General features: G+C 48.0%; 7 protein-coding genes across 7 annotated transcripts; 2 read left to right on the top strand and 5 right to left on the bottom strand.

The window, feature by feature from the left end:
- Positions 1-29: 29 nt before the first annotated feature.
- N7529_006022 (glycoside hydrolase family 43 protein) lies at positions 30-1,740 on the bottom strand (the record flags this gene model as incomplete). The annotated part of the gene is made up of 4 exons (XM_057241549.1): positions 30-475; positions 612-785; positions 831-1,287; positions 1,339-1,740. The coding sequence occupies 4 exons, from the start codon at positions 1,738-1,740 to the stop codon at positions 30-32; spliced, it is 1,479 nt and encodes a 492-aa protein (XP_057096908.1).
- Positions 1,741-2,425: 685 nt separating this feature from the next.
- Positions 2,426-3,990, top strand: N7529_006023 (MFS transporter; the record flags this gene model as incomplete). The annotated part of the gene is made up of 5 exons (XM_057241550.1): positions 2,426-2,662; positions 2,713-2,727; positions 2,781-3,182; positions 3,234-3,593; positions 3,643-3,990. 5 exons carry the CDS (start codon positions 2,426-2,428, stop codon positions 3,988-3,990), a joined length of 1,362 nt encoding a protein of 453 aa, XP_057096909.1.
- A 762-nt stretch (positions 3,991-4,752) lies between these two features.
- On the top strand, positions 4,753-6,998 carry N7529_006024 (uncharacterized protein; the record flags this gene model as incomplete). The annotated part of the gene is made up of 4 exons (XM_057241551.1): positions 4,753-5,118; positions 5,174-5,547; positions 5,597-6,263; positions 6,318-6,998. 4 exons carry the CDS (start codon positions 4,753-4,755, stop codon positions 6,996-6,998), a joined length of 2,088 nt encoding a protein of 695 aa, XP_057096910.1.
- Positions 6,999-7,755: 757 nt separating this feature from the next.
- N7529_006025 (uncharacterized protein) lies at positions 7,756-8,193 on the bottom strand (the record flags this gene model as incomplete). Its single annotated transcript, XM_057241552.1, has 1 exon — positions 7,756-8,193. The coding sequence occupies one exon, from the start codon at positions 8,191-8,193 to the stop codon at positions 7,756-7,758; it is 438 nt and encodes a 145-aa protein (XP_057096911.1).
- A 1,768-nt stretch (positions 8,194-9,961) lies between these two features.
- N7529_006026 (MBL fold metallo-hydrolase) lies at positions 9,962-11,164 on the bottom strand (the record flags this gene model as incomplete). The annotated part of the gene is made up of 3 exons (XM_057241553.1): positions 9,962-10,390; positions 10,451-11,057; positions 11,109-11,164. The coding sequence occupies 3 exons, from the start codon at positions 11,162-11,164 to the stop codon at positions 9,962-9,964; spliced, it is 1,092 nt and encodes a 363-aa protein (XP_057096912.1).
- Positions 11,165-11,989: 825 nt separating this feature from the next.
- N7529_006027 (zinc-dependent alcohol dehydrogenase family protein) lies at positions 11,990-13,244 on the bottom strand (the record flags this gene model as incomplete). The annotated part of the gene is made up of 6 exons (XM_057241554.1): positions 11,990-12,312; positions 12,333-12,518; positions 12,571-12,684; positions 12,733-12,964; positions 12,985-13,130; positions 13,205-13,244. The coding sequence occupies 6 exons, from the start codon at positions 13,242-13,244 to the stop codon at positions 11,990-11,992; spliced, it is 1,041 nt and encodes a 346-aa protein (XP_057096913.1).
- Positions 13,245-13,841: 597 nt separating this feature from the next.
- Positions 13,842-15,750, bottom strand: N7529_006028 (cytochrome P450; the record flags this gene model as incomplete). The annotated part of the gene is made up of 5 exons (XM_057241555.1): positions 13,842-14,791; positions 14,870-14,947; positions 15,018-15,086; positions 15,150-15,246; positions 15,331-15,750. The coding sequence occupies 5 exons, from the start codon at positions 15,748-15,750 to the stop codon at positions 13,842-13,844; spliced, it is 1,614 nt and encodes a 537-aa protein (XP_057096914.1).
- Between the last annotated feature and the right edge of the window lie 931 nt (positions 15,751-16,681).

A 16,681-nucleotide genomic window follows, 5' to 3' on the forward strand; every position in this document is an offset into this window, starting at 1 on the left:
TGAGCAGGAGTCAACACTTCTTAGTTATTCTATCTAAACTCAGCGTAGGCGAAGTCGGCCGGTGCTAAGCATCTCTGTCGCTCCCCAAACGCATAAACCCCCAGCATCATGCCAGTAAAATTGGCTCCGACTGGTGGTGTTGCTGTTGCACTTCGGTTCGAAACCGAGGCAATCCAGTGGATATTTGATTCTGTATTTTCTCGATATCCAAATCGGTATTCAGAGCCACAATCAATTGTGAGAACTATGTCTGTTGTAGGTTTCAATCTATGCTCGACGGTATCGCCATCTGATGGTTTGAAACGGATAAAACGGCCGTTCTCGTCCTTGCGAATGCCAAGGGTGCTATGCGTGAAATAATTCAACCAAACCACCGTCCCAGCCTCGGTATGGTATGATGTTGGTTGGAACGATAACTGCGTCTCCCATGTGCAATGGCGATGGGTTTGCTTCCGAAGGAACATCGTTGGGCAGGCTGGCACAGACAGGTTATATGGACCACCATACAGTCGGAGGTGATTAGGACATTCAGCCAGTGAATAGTCAGTGACCAGAGGTGTATCTGCTCTTGGTAATAAGCGTTGGTCAAGCAATTTCCAATGTGGACTCACTCTTTCGATACCAACCCACTTGCATGTCCGAGTTGGAGAATTCATCTCTCCACGCGACAGGATTATCGAACACGTAAAGGCCAGGCCCATGTGAATTCAGGTCAATTTTCTTTCCCCCGTTGATAACAGGCCACTCATCGACCCACTCCAAAGGCACCAAAAATGTCTCTCGTCCTATAACAGTTAGTATGATAGCCAATCACTTCAATTGAAACATACCTAGCACCGATTCTTCCCAACCATTTTCTTGTCTCACAGGACGAACCCCAAGTACAACAGCCCACCACTGTCCGTTAATATCTTCAACCAGGTCGGCATGTCCTGTGTTTTGTACTTCATCCTCGACCCCATTCCGCCACAGAGGATTATTCGGACCAACTTCCCACGGACCCATCGGACCAACCTCACTACGGCTCACCCATTCGCAGTGCCCACTCTCAGTCCCTCCTTCAGCGGTGAACAGATACCAATACCGACCGCGTTTGTAAATGTGGGACCCCTCCGCAACGCCAGACGAAGATTCGCGAATCAACTTCGGCTCAGATGTAGAATGCCCCGTGTTTAAATCAACAGTACATATATGAATCGCAAAATCTTTCAACTTTGCATTGGGGGTAGGCTCAATTTTTCTGTAGGTAGAAGACAGATATACTTTTCCATCGTCGTCCCAGAAAAGCTAGAGATCTTCAGTCATGCTCACATCCAATGGTATTTCGCCACAACTTACATCCTGGTCGAACCCAACTTGATCGAAATAGACCGGATCAGACCATGTCTTCTCATCCCATATGTTCGTTGTCTTGACATAGAACCCCTGCGGCCAAACTCGATCGTCTACCTGCGGGCGATAACGTTGAAAGCTCGCCGCAATGATGTAGTAAACTCCCTCGTGGTGACGGATTGTGGTCGCCCACACGCCTCCGCCTGGCTCAGGCGTGTGAATCTGTAGCTGGCTGGGTCGTGTCAATGCATGCCCGATCAGAGTCCATTTTATCAGATCTTGGCTGTGGTAGATGGGAACGCCGGGGAAGTATTCGAATGTCGAAGTGACTAAGAAAAAGTCCTTGTCGACGCGGATAATCGATGGGTCTGGGTTGAACCCTGATATTATCGGATTGTTGTAGCTCATTGTTGTACGGAAATGGGTGGTCAAGGGTGTTGCGCTCGCTATATATATACGAAAATATCCCGATTGGTGGAGAAACAAATTCCAAAAATACGATTCCAAGTTTGTGGCTGGCTTTGACACAGAGGGCAATGAAGACTTTTGGTTGATGTATTAATGAAACATTGGCATAGAGTTAAACCAAGTAAAGATTCCTAGTATTATTTGGCTTCGAAAATTCGACCCATGAACGCCAGTGCTTGGCTGGGAAAGGCTGTTTTCAACAACCTTGGAAGACATCAAATCATATTTCAAACCAATCAATCCCAAACTCCATACTATCAAGATCTATATTGCCAGTGTAACAGTCTGTCAAACCTAGCTTCCAGGGCTTTCAGTCATCGAATTCTTGTTTAAGCTCAATGTACCTGTTCTCAACGCTATCAAAAGAAAGACTGCTTGATTTTCTCACCCCACGAATGAAAACGATTCAGAGATTTCTTGACATAGAATATTGTAAACAAATCGCACGACCCGGAATCCTACCAAGAGAACATTTGACGAATGCGGGGCGTCATAGCCCCCTCATCTCAACCTGATAACAGCGGACTCATATACGCCAAGGAGATCCCTCCGCATCATATGGATACGAGCTCCAACTTTCACCTACACGTTCAAAATCTGCGATCGTTCCGGTCGCAAGTTCTAAATGAGCGATCTCGATCACACTATGTCAACAGCCTGTATGGTCCAAGAATCGCACGAAGCGAGTCCCATCGCTCTCGAGGCATTGCCGTATGGCCAGCAATCGAACAGCTCTTCGGATCCTCCCGGTGAAAGCTTTCCCATGCTAGAAAAATGGAACCAGTCCCGCACGAACATCCAGCGGACATTTGTAACGTTCTGGTGTTTTATGATCATGGGAGCGAATGATGCTGCCTTTGGTGTGAGTCGACAGCCTGCGAAATTACAAAGGAGATTTGCTAACAGCTGCAGGCTCTTATTCCATATGTAAGGTGAATTCCTGCCATTGGGAGTATATCTTCTCATGATGTGCACTACAGTTGGAGACATACTATCACTTGTCGTACACGATTGTGTCTCTAATATTTTTGTCACCTTTGGTGGGATACACACTCGCTGCTATCCTGAACCATCGAATCCACAATACATTTGGTCAGCGCGGAGTGGCCGTGATTGCGCCGGTGAGCCATCTTATTGCCTATATCATCAGCTGCCTCCATCCGCCGTACCCGGTGCTGGTGGTTGCGTATATCTTCGCGGGAATGGGAAATGGGCTTGAGGACGCGGGATGGAATGCATGGATTGGCAACATGGCTAACGCTAATGAGCTGCTGGGAGTGTTGCATGGGTTCTACGGAGCGGGTGCGGTGATTAGTCCGTTGATCGCAACTTCCATGATTGCTAAGGGTAATCTGCCGTGGTACTATTTCTATTATGTCATGGTGAGTGTTCGTTTCTCATTGTTCGGCACTTGGTTAATAGCTGTATTGTAGGTCGCGTGCGCGGCTGTGGAGCTGGCGGTTTGTGGGGCGTGTTTTTGGAATGCCACGGCTGCTGATTTTATCGCGGCGAATACGCAGTCTGTCGAGGAAAATAGGAAAGGTGGGTTGAGGAACGCTTTGTTTAAGCGCCCCTCGGCTCGAGTGACATGGCTCTGTGCATTGTTTTTGTTGGGCTATGTTGGAGTAGAGGTCGCGCTCGGTGGATGGATTGTGACGTTCATGATCCGAGTCCGACACGGTGATGCTTTTGGCAGCGGTATGACAGCCACTGGATTCTGGCTAGGAATCACGGTTGGGCGAATAGTTCTCGGATTTGTGACCCCACGAGTGGGTGAGAAGATTGCTATTTCGGTAAGTTCAACGCAATATGTGGTAAATGCGACTGACTCGTTCTCGTCAGGTGTACATTCTTTGTTCTATTGCCTTTGCGCTGATCCTCTGGCTTGTGCCGCAATTCTATGCGTCGGCTGTCGCAGTTTCCTTTCAAGGGTTCTTCCTAGGTCCTCTTTTCCCCGGAGCTGTTGTGATGGTCACCAAGCTGCTTCCTCGGCATCTGCATGTCACCTCTATCGGATTTGTGGCTGCATTTGGCGGCAGCGGAGCCGCGATTCTCCCTTTCGCAGTTGGTGTACTGGCACAAGCCAAGGGTGTCAAAGTTCTCCAGCCATTCATTATAGGTTTGTCTGGTGCGATTCTGATTACCTGGCTTGGATTGCCCCGTGTGTCTAAGATCAGGCGGAATGAGTAAATGTCAGATGTTCTCACGTGGGAAAAACAAAGCAGATAACATGTGAAAAAGTCGGTATTTCTTTATCAGATCCGATTCTTTATCGGCTTCTGTGTGCCGTATGCACGATCTTGTACCCTTGTCGCTCTTTAATTGATCTTCACATGGAAGTGTCCCTACATTTGAATTTTAGTGCCGAAAGAAATTATGCTTCACTCTGAGCATAAGTTAAGTAATTTAAAAGGGGCTTTAAACTGGCCCCCTAAAGCAAATGCCAAACAAACATTAAGCAAACATATAATAGCCGAGGTCATTTCATGCTTAAAAATCGATGTATTCGGGGCACGCCGCATAGCGCATGACCTTTTTAATGCCTGAGCCCCCGATCGGAAAAGTTAGCTGATCTCGGGACTCGTTAAGCCGATGCGCCTATACCTACACCGTACATATGTAGATGTTGGTGGGCACCTAAGTCCTCCCCCGCTTCCCCATATCCATATTCGTAACACATTGTGCGGGGGAGTCAACGGAATCCAATTACGGTAGTCAATTCAATTCAAACCGAAGCTATTATAACTATTCAGGACCTTTCCGGGTAGTCGGCGTTCTTCGGGAGACCCCATTGGTGTCATCTGATTGGTCGATCATTTAAGCCGAGGCACTTTCCAAGTTGAGCGACCCTCGGCCATTGAGAACGTCACCGTCTTTACCCCGGGCTTCATATAATCCCCCATTTCCTTTCTTTCCCTTCACTCACACTCCACACTCCACACATTCCCCAATATGCCCACTCCTCCTCCTAATTGGGTCAAGGCCCTCAAGCCCGCAGGCCCGCAAGGATCCGAGCTCCTCGCGAAGGAGCGCGCTGGATCCAACGTGAACGTTGAGAAACTGTCTGAACTACTTCACACCAAGGAATTTTTGGACCGCCAAAAATCCCTCCTGGCTCTTTTGGAGCCCGAGAAGGTTTTTGATAAGTCACAGAACCACTCGCTGGGCCGCGTAGAGCGCCTGCAGCGGTCTCTCGGCAAGGCCAAGCGCCTCCAGCAGCTTGCTGAACAGCACAAGTGGTCCATGGAAGAGCTCCACGCCGCCAATGAGTTGATCGGCGAACCCACCCCCTATGGCTTGCATGCCAGCATGTTCCTTGTAAGTGTTTCGGATCCAACGAGAAAAATCCCACTAACCGTGTTTGTTTCTATAGGTCACCCTCCGCGAACAAGGAACGCCCGAGCAACACAAGCTTTTCCTCGAGCGCGCTCAAAAATACGAGATCATCGGCTGCTATGCGCAAACTGAGCTTGGTCATGGATCCAACGTCCGTGGTCTGGAGACCACCGCCACCTGGAACTCCAACGATAAGACTTTCACCATCAACTCCCCCACATTGACATCCTCCAAGTGGTGGATTGGATCTCTTGGCCGCACAGCAAACCACGCCGTGGTGATGGCCCAGCTGTACATCGATGGCAAGAACTTCGGTCCCCACCCATTCGTTGTCCAGGTCCGTGACCTGGAGACACACCAGCCCTTAGAGAATGTATATGTGGGCGACATTGGCCCCAAGTTTGGCTATAAGTAAGTTTTGACTCACAGTATAGCTTGGATCCATCGCTAATAAGGTCAGTACTATGGATAACGGCTTCTTGCTGTTCAACAACGTTAAGATTCCTCACGTCAACATGCTGGCCCGATTCTCTTCCATTGACAAGGCCACAAACCGCTACTCTAAGCCCGCTATGCCATCGCTGGTATTTGGTACCCTAACCTGGGTGCGATCAAACATTGTTCTGCAGGCCGGTGGTGTTCTCGCTCGCGGTGTCACCATCGCGACCCGGTACTGTGCCGTTCGCAGGCAGTTCCAGGATCGCGATGCAGATGCGCATGCGGGTGAGAACCAGGTGTTGAACTATAAGATGGTGCAGGTCCGCTTGCTGCCCCTCCTTGCTTCAATGTACGCCTTGCACTTCACCGGTCGCGGAATGATGCGTCTGTATGAAGAGAACCAAAGCCGCATGAAGGCTGCCAACTCGCCTGGTCAGGACTCGCGCGGTGCTGGTCCCGAGGAGCTTCGCGCCGGTGCAAACCTTCTTGCTGATCTGCACGCCACCTCCTGTGGTCTTAAGGCTCTCGCCAGTACCACTGCTGGTGAAGGTTTGGAGGTCTGCCGCCGCGCTTGTGGTGGTCACGGATACAGCAGCTACAGTGGAATCGGCCCGTGGTACTCTGATTATCTGCCCACTCTCACCTGGGAGGGTGACAACTACATGCTGACCCAGCAGGTTGCCCGTTACGTATGTCTTCCTCTGCCTAGTTTGCTGTGACCCCCAAACTAACATCATTGCCAGCTTCTCAAATCCGCTCGTGCCGTCCTCGCGGGCAAGCCAGCTGGTAACGATACCAGCCAGATCCTGCAGGCCTACCTCGACCGACGCGACAAGGGCGCCTCATTCGACGTCCTTGAAGAGGATAAGGACATCGTCGCCGCCTTCGCCTGGCGCACCGCCCACCTGACCTTCGAGGCCCTCAAGCACCGCGACGCTGAGCAACGTTCCTGGAACAGCCTCCTCGTCGACTTCTGGCGCCTCTCAACCGCCCACTCCCAGTATCTCGTCGTCAAGAACTTCTACGAGGCCGTCTCCTCCCCTCAACTCTCCGCATCCCTGGACCCCGAGACAAAGGGCCTGATGCACCAGCTCTTCCGCCTCTTCTCCCTGCACACCCTTGAGCGCGAAGCAGCCGAGTTCTTCGCCTCCGGCGCCGTCACCGTCCGCCAGATCACCCTGACCCGCACTACCGCGGTCATGAAGCTCCTCGACGACATCCGCCCTCACGCCGTTCGCTTGGTCGACGCCTGGGCTATTCCTGACTGGCAGCTAGACAGCAGTCTCGGTCGCTACGACGGAAAGGTGTACGAGGATCTATTCCGTCGCGCTAGCGAGGAGAACCCCGTCAATGACTTGACTTTCGACCCGTACCCCTGGAACTCGGCTTTGCTGAAGAATGAGCCTGCGAAGAGCAAGTTGTAGAGTTGTTGATGTGGGATATGCTTTCTTCGTTGTATTTTTTACGTTTCGGTTCGGACTAGACCATAGAGATATAAATTAGATCTCATAGATTGGCCATTATGAAATAAAGAAAGTTCAAAAATCGTTATCCACGTTTATACTTAATAGAATGGTATAGCCACGGTTAACAGCACAACATCGAGCCAGATTCCTTACTACCTGGTATTGGCCATCTAGATAGAGAAGTAGTCTGTAGCGGAAAATACCAGTACCGGCCAGCCTGCCAACCAATATTTCTCACCATATCAAGCCCATTCCAGAACTACTAACTAGTAAAGTGAATCTCATATTGAAATGAATAGGTATATATGATAGCTATAAGCTCGTGTTCGCGAGTATCAGAGCACGATCGATGGTAAAGCCCGTGCAGTAACAGCTATAATATTCCATTGCTTATGCATATCTTAGTTTGTAAGCGAGCTCTTACATCGGCACTTGTGAGTGATTCAAACATTCAGAAAAGACAGTCAAACAAACCAATAGCAGTCAGCCACAAGAGCCATTAACGGTCCACCACACCCTTTGAATATCTGAAAAATTGAATTTTCGTGAGAAGTATAATGTTTTATTCGGGATCTCAATCGGTTCATAAATATTTACACAATACGCAAGTGATCTCAATGCAAGGTGGTTAGGACATGTGTAAATCTGTATGAAGTTGCTGCTATCAATGCTAAAAGATTTGTATTTGCGTAGAGTCTCAGCTTCAGCTTTGCGCCTACGTCCATGTCCTAAACCAACGTGTCCACCAGCTTTCCACCTCTTCCTGCGCCCCATTATCCCGAAGAAACTGAATGATATCCATCTGGCCTAGATCTATTGCCAATTGTAAAGCGGAGCCTTGTAACCGTGTTGACTGAGATTTATACAGTCCTTGATACCAGACATTGACCGAGGCTCCTTTCTCGTTAACCAACAGTCGCACCATATCCACATTCCCAGCATTAATGACCCGAACGATTGGCGCAATGAGACTATAATCAGTGTCCAGCCTGTCACAGCACGGGTACATCGCATGGTCACTATCCTCAAACTCAACAGCGCATCCATGAGCCAGGATGATTCTGGAGATACGGTCATCAACCTGCTCCATACTCATAGACAACGTACGGGTGCGGATGGTTCGCTCTGAGCCTTGCACTAAAAGTTGCACCATCACCTCTTATGACAGCCTTGACTAAAGCTGGTTCCCCTTCCCATCCCACATAGGATCTCGGTCCCTATTCCCAATAGTCATAGCTAGGGAAGCTTGGGTTTGCCCCCTTATTCGAAAACAGTTTCACGGTATTGAAATCTCCAGATTCTACCGCAAGTGACAATGGCGTGTAATTAGTTTGAGCAAAACAACCATTCAGATTCATTTGGAATTCAAGTAACGAAGGTATGAGGTCGTAATTTTTCCTCGTAAAGCAGACTCGAGGCAGCCCCATAGATCAGATGCGGCCCGCAGTCCCTGTGGATCGTGATAGAGAAGCAAATAAAAGATATCCTTGTTGCCTAAGTAAGCAGCAATCTGCATAGGATGATTCTTTGTACCACGGGACCGAAACTGATTTGCCCCTGCAGCGAGTAAAAATTCCACTTGTCGCAGATGCCCATGAACAACAGCTATTGATAGTACAGATAAATCTTGTGAATCTCGCATATTTGGGTCTGAACCCCGTTCTAGCAATAACTTCATTATAGCCTCATTTACGGCTTCGGCTGAAATGCACAACGCATGGGATGGAGTGTATTCAAAATGATCAAAAGTCTTGCGGCCATGACGGAAGTATGGTTCCTTAACGGATGTTCTTGTAGGTTGGCATAAGGCGGGTAATATGGCTCCGTATTCTAGAGCTTTGTTGAAAATCTTCATTTCTCCGGTTCTCGCAGCCCAATCCAAGCCAAGCTTCGAATTGACGCCGCATCTCGCTGATACAGGAGCGGCTTGAAGATAAAATATAGCCGGTGATTCACTCTGGCTAGACCTGCTAGTGACTGAAGCGATGTAACATACTCTGCCAAGTGGCTAAGCAACTCGGTTGGGAGATTAGATAGCGACATGTTTGTAACTAAATTTCAGTTAATAAATGGTTAGATGGAGGATTTTGCTGGTTCTTTCTCTGGAGAGAGAGAGAGTGAGATGAAGAGGGGCGACGAGGGGCAAGAAGAGCCGAAGACTATGCCTAAATAAGCGTAAGATTGAATCAACCTCGCCTCTACAACTTAGCGGCCCGAGTGACCCACTTCTCCACAAGTCAAATCTCTTGGAGTCCCACGGAAATCGAATATACTACGGTATAGCGTCGCTTTCAAATTAGCCTCGGCATACGACCCCAACCGGTTCCTGCATATCTCAACTGCCTCGAGGCGCAGATGAACGATTGACACTATACTACTTCTTGCTTCTTTTCAAACTACCGATCATATGATTGCGGACGCCACCCATTAGCTTATAATTTCATGATGCATTATGCACATCCGTTTGTCAGCATGTTTATGTTTGCCATGTCGACCATGTTCATATAAATAAGCATTCAGGCGAACGTTGAGACGGAGCCACGTCCTACCTGCTACAACTGGTATGGGTATTCGTGTAAATTTAAAAATTGACTTCAATGGTGTTGTATAGATAAATAACTGCCGACGTTGATACCACAAATTTTGACTCCTGTCACCATCAACCAGAAATTAATTCAATTTCTTTTCATCCTCGTTGATTTTTATGGCGGAGTTCGGGACGGGCTAGGTCTCGCATATTCACATTGATCCAGAGGTTCAGCTGAATTCTATTTAGCGAGTCATGTACCTGCAGTCCTGGTAGATGGATTGAGTCTAGGTATGCCGTACTCCGTATCGAAGTCACGATTTCTCAGTCATTTTTCTATTTTTGTCACCACCCACAACCTAAGACCCTTACTGGTATTAATCACGAGATAGCTTCACTCTTTCTCGATAGCATCTTTGAAATCATTTAGGAAGCGCCATCTCCCTCTGTTCTTCAGATCGGCCTGTCGCCAATCATTGAGATTCTTATGTGGGAAGAACCATCCTCCATCATCATCCTCCTCGCCCGTGAATATAGGCAAGAAAGTATGGTCATGGGCCAACAGAACCAAGACCCGCTCATCGGCATCAAATTCGGTCAACCCTTCGACTGTGCGAATGCACTCATCGAAATTGAGGGTGTACTGCTTAGATGGCTTGAAAAACGGGTCTTTCTTTCCGGCATGATGTCCCAGTGAGTCGAAGAGATGGCCTGGGCAGATACTCCCAAATCGGGGGTGGGAGTGTAGCGGGGAGGGCTTTACAGTCTCTGGCATAGGTGTATACTTGGAAGGTCGAAACTCGCCGGGATGGTGGGCGAAGTCCTATATCATGGTCAGCTTTGGTTCTTCGAGTCCTATGAAATAAAAATATATGGTACACACCGCACCCATCAGAACGAAGGAATCTGACTGTACTCTGGCCAAGCCCGCTAGATGTTCTGCAGTGTGGCCGGGGGTATGTAACAGATAAAAACTTCCATCCCCAAACCAGTCCACCGCAGGAAAGTCCCCGACCTTCAGGCTCTTCTCGTCGAACTTGATTTCCCGCAGCGTGCGGCCTTTCCAATCGTCTGATTTTACTGGGCAATCATCTCCCTCTGGCCATCCCGGAATGAAGCTGCTTTTGAAACCAGGTCCCACCACCAGATCGGTGGAGCTTGGGAATAAGGATGGATCGCCAGTGTGGTCGAAATGATGATGCGACCAGATGATGGCGTTTATATCGTCCAAAGGTACCCTATTCTCGACTAGAATGTCGGAGACGCTGTGCGGCGAATGTATCTTCCAGCCGCTTTTTGCGGTGTTCGTGCATGACTCGGCAAATGTTGGCGCGAGATTTCCGTAATCAGATCTGATGGACAGATCGAATAGGATACGCTGACCGGATGGATGCGTTAGAAGAAAAGAATATGAGGGTACTGCTAGACGGTCATAGCCTTTTATTCCAGGCGTGATGAATTGCTGGGCTGGGAATTCTAGACGGGCGCCTCTATATGCTGTAAGAGCTGATGTATAGGACTGAACGTGGGAAGGAACCTACGAATCGATCAGGGACACCTCGACGGTGTTTGGGGATTGCGGTAGGTTAAGTACCATTCTGGGGGAACAAATTTAGTGTATGTCAAATCAGACATGGAAGTCTCAACTATGAGAGAGCTGGAATATATAACCTCCTGGGATCCATACGTCATTGATCTCTCTCTACCTTGCTCGCCGATTCATGAAGCATAATGCCGACTGGTAGATGCCGAGATTGCCGAGAAGCCCAGTCCTGATCTCATTGGAGATTGCTATTGGCTCCACTCAGAGCAATAGGTCAACGATAATATTAATGAAGAGGAATGCTATTCGATCAATGTAAAATCGATCTGCCCACAGATACAGAGCCCTAAAATCAGGGAAGTATGGCACGCGCCGTGTCGCACGTTGCAGTGGCTTCTGTAGATCAAGACTATAGGGGAATGATAATTTGCACACTTGATTACCTAATTAGTAAAGAGGAAAGGCTCCATCCAGAACTCTTATTTTAACCCCACAGTTGGGGTCTGCAGACAACATCGATCCAACAATGGCCGCACCACATCTACTTCGAGCATTTTGAACTATAACCACTATGGATCGTAATCATCAAACCAATTCAAATCAAACGGCCAATCTACGCAGTTCTAAAGCATGGTCCTTGACAGTTGCGAGGGCCACAGACCGCTTCCGGCAAAGAAAAGATTACCAAGCCGGAACCTGGGACGCAGGTTCTCGCGCAGAAAATAATATCATCCGAGTAATACAAGGATTGAATCTCGGTTTCGAGCCAGGTCAGGAGATACTGAATGGATGAGAAACTAAAGGAATCCTGAATTGAGTAGAAGTAGGTTGTATATCAGATCTAGCTCCAGACAAACAAAACAATATGCGCATTTGCAATCATTCAGCCACCTTAATACAAACTTTGCCGATGTGTGATCCCGACATAGCATATTCATAGGCTTTCACAACATCCTCCTGTGTAAAAGGGAACTCCTTATCAACTGGTAAACGCAGTCCCTTGCGAGCGACAAATCGGACGAGATCTTGAAGGAGCTGAGTGGAACCAACAGTGATACCTCGAACAGTGGCGGCCTTGGCAAGTGCCATGCTGGCAACGTCAGGCATCTTGGACTGTTCCGCTTGAGAAAGGAAGCCGATCACAGACACATTTCCACCCATTTTGATCGAGTTGATGCTCTCTGCGATAGTTCCGGAGCGTTCTCAAGAACAAAGTCCACACCTTCTCCTTCGGTCAGCCTCATGACCTCCTTGGACCATTCTGGGTGCTTCTTATATCTAATACCATAATGAGCCCCAAACTTAGACTTCACCAATTCAAGCTTCTCATCGCTGGATGATGTCACGATCGTGGTAGCGCGAGCAGCCTTCGCCAGAATCAGTCCAGTGATGGCAACACCTCCAGTTTCTATATATTAGGTTAAAACTAGATAGCATATCGGTAAATGATAGAACTCTACCTTGACAGAGCACAATTTGACCCGGTCTAAGTGGGACAGAACCGTAAAGGGCGTTCCAAGCAGTCACACCGGTACAGACCAAAGTCGACCACTCGGAGAAACTTTGGGGGGACTCTTTCGGAAATTTGACGGTAGCGGAAGCCGAAAGAGAAAATTATTCACGGAGAACGCCATCAACGGGGCCTCCTTGGCCATTCAGCCAATCCGATTGCTGACCGAAGAGGTTGGTAGGATCAGATGTTCCCACAACATGATCTCTTACAGCAAGCTTGCTGACGCCGTCACCGACCTTGGCAACGATACCAGCAGCATCCGAGAAAGGAACGGTGTTGTCCTTAACGGGAAATGGATTCAACGATGTAGCCACCCTAAAATCCCGTATATCAGGGAGACGCTGTGAATTTTGATCAACACTTCATGCTTTGAGGGCTCTGGAATAGCCTCTTTGAAGGCTTTTGGGCTTTGGACGGAAGTTCGCTCCCCTTCGATGCGGATCACAGTCTGTAATATGTTAAACGATTGTGCCAACGAATGGGAAATGATGAATGGATTTAGAGGGACTAGAGTTTTCAGAGTTAAATAAAGAGTTCGGATATTGCGCTAGTTTTATAGCCTGTCTGATTGTTGGATTTACGCGCGGATATGTAATCCAGTCGCTGCTCATAAAATGACATGATTCATACACTGCAAGAAGTGAGATCCGTGCAATCATCAGAGCGGAATCATCAGAGCGGGTCTTTTCTCCATGACCTTGGGTACCGAACTCTAATCTCTAACATCGTTCCAAACGAATATCCGACCCCACACACACCCCACAGCTTAGTTACTGCTGGGCAATTCTTTGCGGATTATTTGATCGATGGTGGCTGGCCCCGCTGTAATTTTGAGAGTACCATACTATTGGGGTGCGAAATCAATCAGTGACAAAAGAAACGCCATGTTTGTATTGATGTTTGAGAAAAAGAACCCGCAACTGATCACTTTGCGTAATTAGCATTTAGCGTATCGAATCTTTAGCATAGTGATCGCTTGGCCTATAAGTCATGCATGATTGGACTGATGTAAAATAGATTGATGAAGCAACTATCAACAGTGGACAAGTGAGGGTGAAGATGCAGCTCCGGGGGCATGATGGAATGATCAACGACCAAGTGGTTCAAAATAGCATTTTACGTTATACTAGCTCCAGCTAGCTGGATTCGAAATCGCTCCATGGGATAGCATCCAAGCAGGCGACTTCTCCTTATCCTCTGATAATGAATGGCACATACTTATGCAACCCCTCTCTTGCGGAACAGTATTGGGATAGAGAGATCGGGGTGGGGCCCATTGGCCATGACTTGATTCTCCGGTCGACCTTCACCATCACGGAGGCGAATATCGTAATTCTGTATGATATGTATCATAATGATCTTAATTTGCTGGTCGGCAAGATGTCGTCCAGGGCACGCGTGCTTTCCGTGACCAAAGTGCATCGCCTCGACAGTAGTGCTAACAAATTGATACCGGTCCGCATTGCCAGTCTTTTCACGCAGCCGAGCGAAGCGGAATCCATCAAAAACTTTCGGCTGATCATAGTACTCTATATCCAATGACAGGGGCTTTGCCGCGGCGGCTAAATGTGTACCACGTGGCAACACAGTCCCATCAGAAAGAGTGATAGGAGCCGATAATCCGCGTGCGAAAGAGGTGGTATTGAGCGGGGAAAATCGCGCGCTCTCCTTCAGGAAAGAGTCGAGCTTTCGTAACTTCAAAAGGCCATTCTTAGACAGAGATCCTATGGTACGATCTCCATCGAGGACGCTGGAGATTTCTTCACGAAGCGGTTCAATATATTCTGGTCGTGCGGCGAGATCAAAAAGCGCGTTCGTCAATGTCATGGAGGTTGTGTGGGTCGATGCCATCCCAATGATGAGCTGATTTCGGGCTTGGAAGTCAATGTCACCACGCAGGTGCGGCGGTGAATATTCCATCACAAGGGCCAGCAGATCGCGAGGAATGGGTTTGCCAGAAGCAGCCAGCTGCATGCGCTCATCAATCAGTGGCTTGATAATATCCCGCATTTTTAGGTATGAGTCGCGACAGCGAGAGATTGCCGGAGTGAAGTATTGCATCAACGGTCTGAGCCAGATTGGATATTGCAACAAAGCCGCAGCAGCGTCGAAGCAATTGCTGGTGAAGGTGATGCTGCATTCAAGAAAGTCAGGGGTCCGCGCTAGGTCTACAATTCCCAGAGTCCAAGGAGTTCAGTCAGTTATGACGGCGCAGGTATCATCAAGGGCTAGCCTAGGTTACTTACCTGGACCGACGACATAAGCTCCTGCAACTTGTGCAACGATCTGCACCATGGTCTGAACGGGAAGAATGGGCGTCCATTCTAGAATATTGAGTCAGAAAGTACAGCTCACCTCTGAAACACAGGAGTAAGAGATAAAGAGCGGGCTAACCTTCTGGGTGCCTGATGTGAATTTCAATTCCTAGGGCGGCCTCATTGCGCATCAGCTCCACAATTCTAGCTAGAGTCTAATTAGTAACGCAATTCAAATGCTACATGTTGAATGAGTCCATAATTGTCTTACCAAGATGCTTTGTGAAAACATCCCTGACAGCAGGAATAATAGCAGCATCGGCTGAGCCATCTAGAGTCCCCATATAGGTATATTGCGGGAGGAATCTCTATAGGCTACGTTAGAGACCGTGGCAACTTGAAACGAAAATCACAGTCATCATTGTTTTCGCCGGGTATTGCTTGTCTCTTACAACATCTCCCTCTGGTTTGAAAGTTGCGTGAGGGTGGGTCTTGAGCTCATCCACGAACTTGGGAGGAATGATAAGAACATCGGCATGGGGTTGTTCGACTCGATAAAACCTATTTTTCAACTGCAGAGAAATTGATTCCAGTAAGCTTTTACTTCTCTGGCTCCCAAAGATGATAGGGGTAAATTTCTTCCCTACTCTCTCATAGTTGTCCATTATGGTTTTTTCAAGATGCGGAGCAGCGGCCACTCCATGAGGCTGGCGGAAATATGGCTCCTTGTAGGGGTACTGCCATTTCTGAGTCACAAACCACCCTAGAAAGACAATTAAACCAGTCATGGCTGCAACTAAAGCTGTTCCAGCAGGAAGTTTCGATGAGGCATCAGAGGCGAGAAACTTAGCCATCAAAGAATGAACAGCCATTTCGAAGCAACAAAATTGAGAATTTGGAGAAATATGATTCCTAATACGTGGTTTTTCAAGAGACCTAGAAAGATGAAGCTATACGATCGATCAAGGCACCCATTTATACTCCATTATTTCGAGCGAAGAGGGAAAAATTTACAGGAACTGGTAATGTTAGCACCTCTGTGGCGGTCAAGCTCCCTGGAAAGTGGATCGTCCGAAGTAAAAACTTGAATTCAAGACATCCAAGATCTCCAATTTTTTTTTGGTTTTTTTGCAAAGAAGCAAGGTTCTTTGAGTGATGCAAGTTTCGCCTCGCTACCTGTTCGAAATAGCGTTTGATCTGTCTAGAAAAGTCCTCGGATAAAATAAATTATGGCGGTCAACAGATCATGGTGTCGGCCCGAGGGGTGGTAATTCACCACAAAGAGTCGTACTATCCAGCGGACACCTGCCGCTCCATCTGTTTTTGAGTACATCGGGGCTCATATGGCTTCCAGTCTAGCGAGGCGTAGGGCAAATGAAGTCATACACACATACTTACATCGCGTCTCAATGGGATAGAGGAGCTCCAGTATGATAACACTAGTCCTCCATCAGATAACAGCCCTTTCACAGTGCTCTCAATGAATTATCATCAATGAACCCACTCTTCCGAACCTCTGAAAAATTACTAGACTGTATGGCCTTCCACCAATCCGAAAGATGACCTAGATTTGCAGAGTGAATAGCCTTGGAAGACGATGATTGTGTAGACAGCTACATGGCTGCAGAAACTTTCCAAGGTGATAATCTATGTAACAAGTAAGGGACGATACAAGATAAACTTGATCTATCCCCCTTTGGATACATGTGAAAATGCCAAATGTCTCCCAATCAAGAAGAGACAGCGAATCCAATTGGGTGGCGCACTAATGCGACTGATATACACGCATATGCGAGGCAGCCT

This window comes from Penicillium soppii (genome assembly GCF_028829465.1).
Source record: "Penicillium soppii strain IBT 18220 chromosome Unknown utg000005l, whole genome shotgun sequence".
Classification (NCBI taxonomy): Eukaryota; Fungi; Ascomycota; class Eurotiomycetes; order Eurotiales; family Aspergillaceae; genus Penicillium; species Penicillium soppii.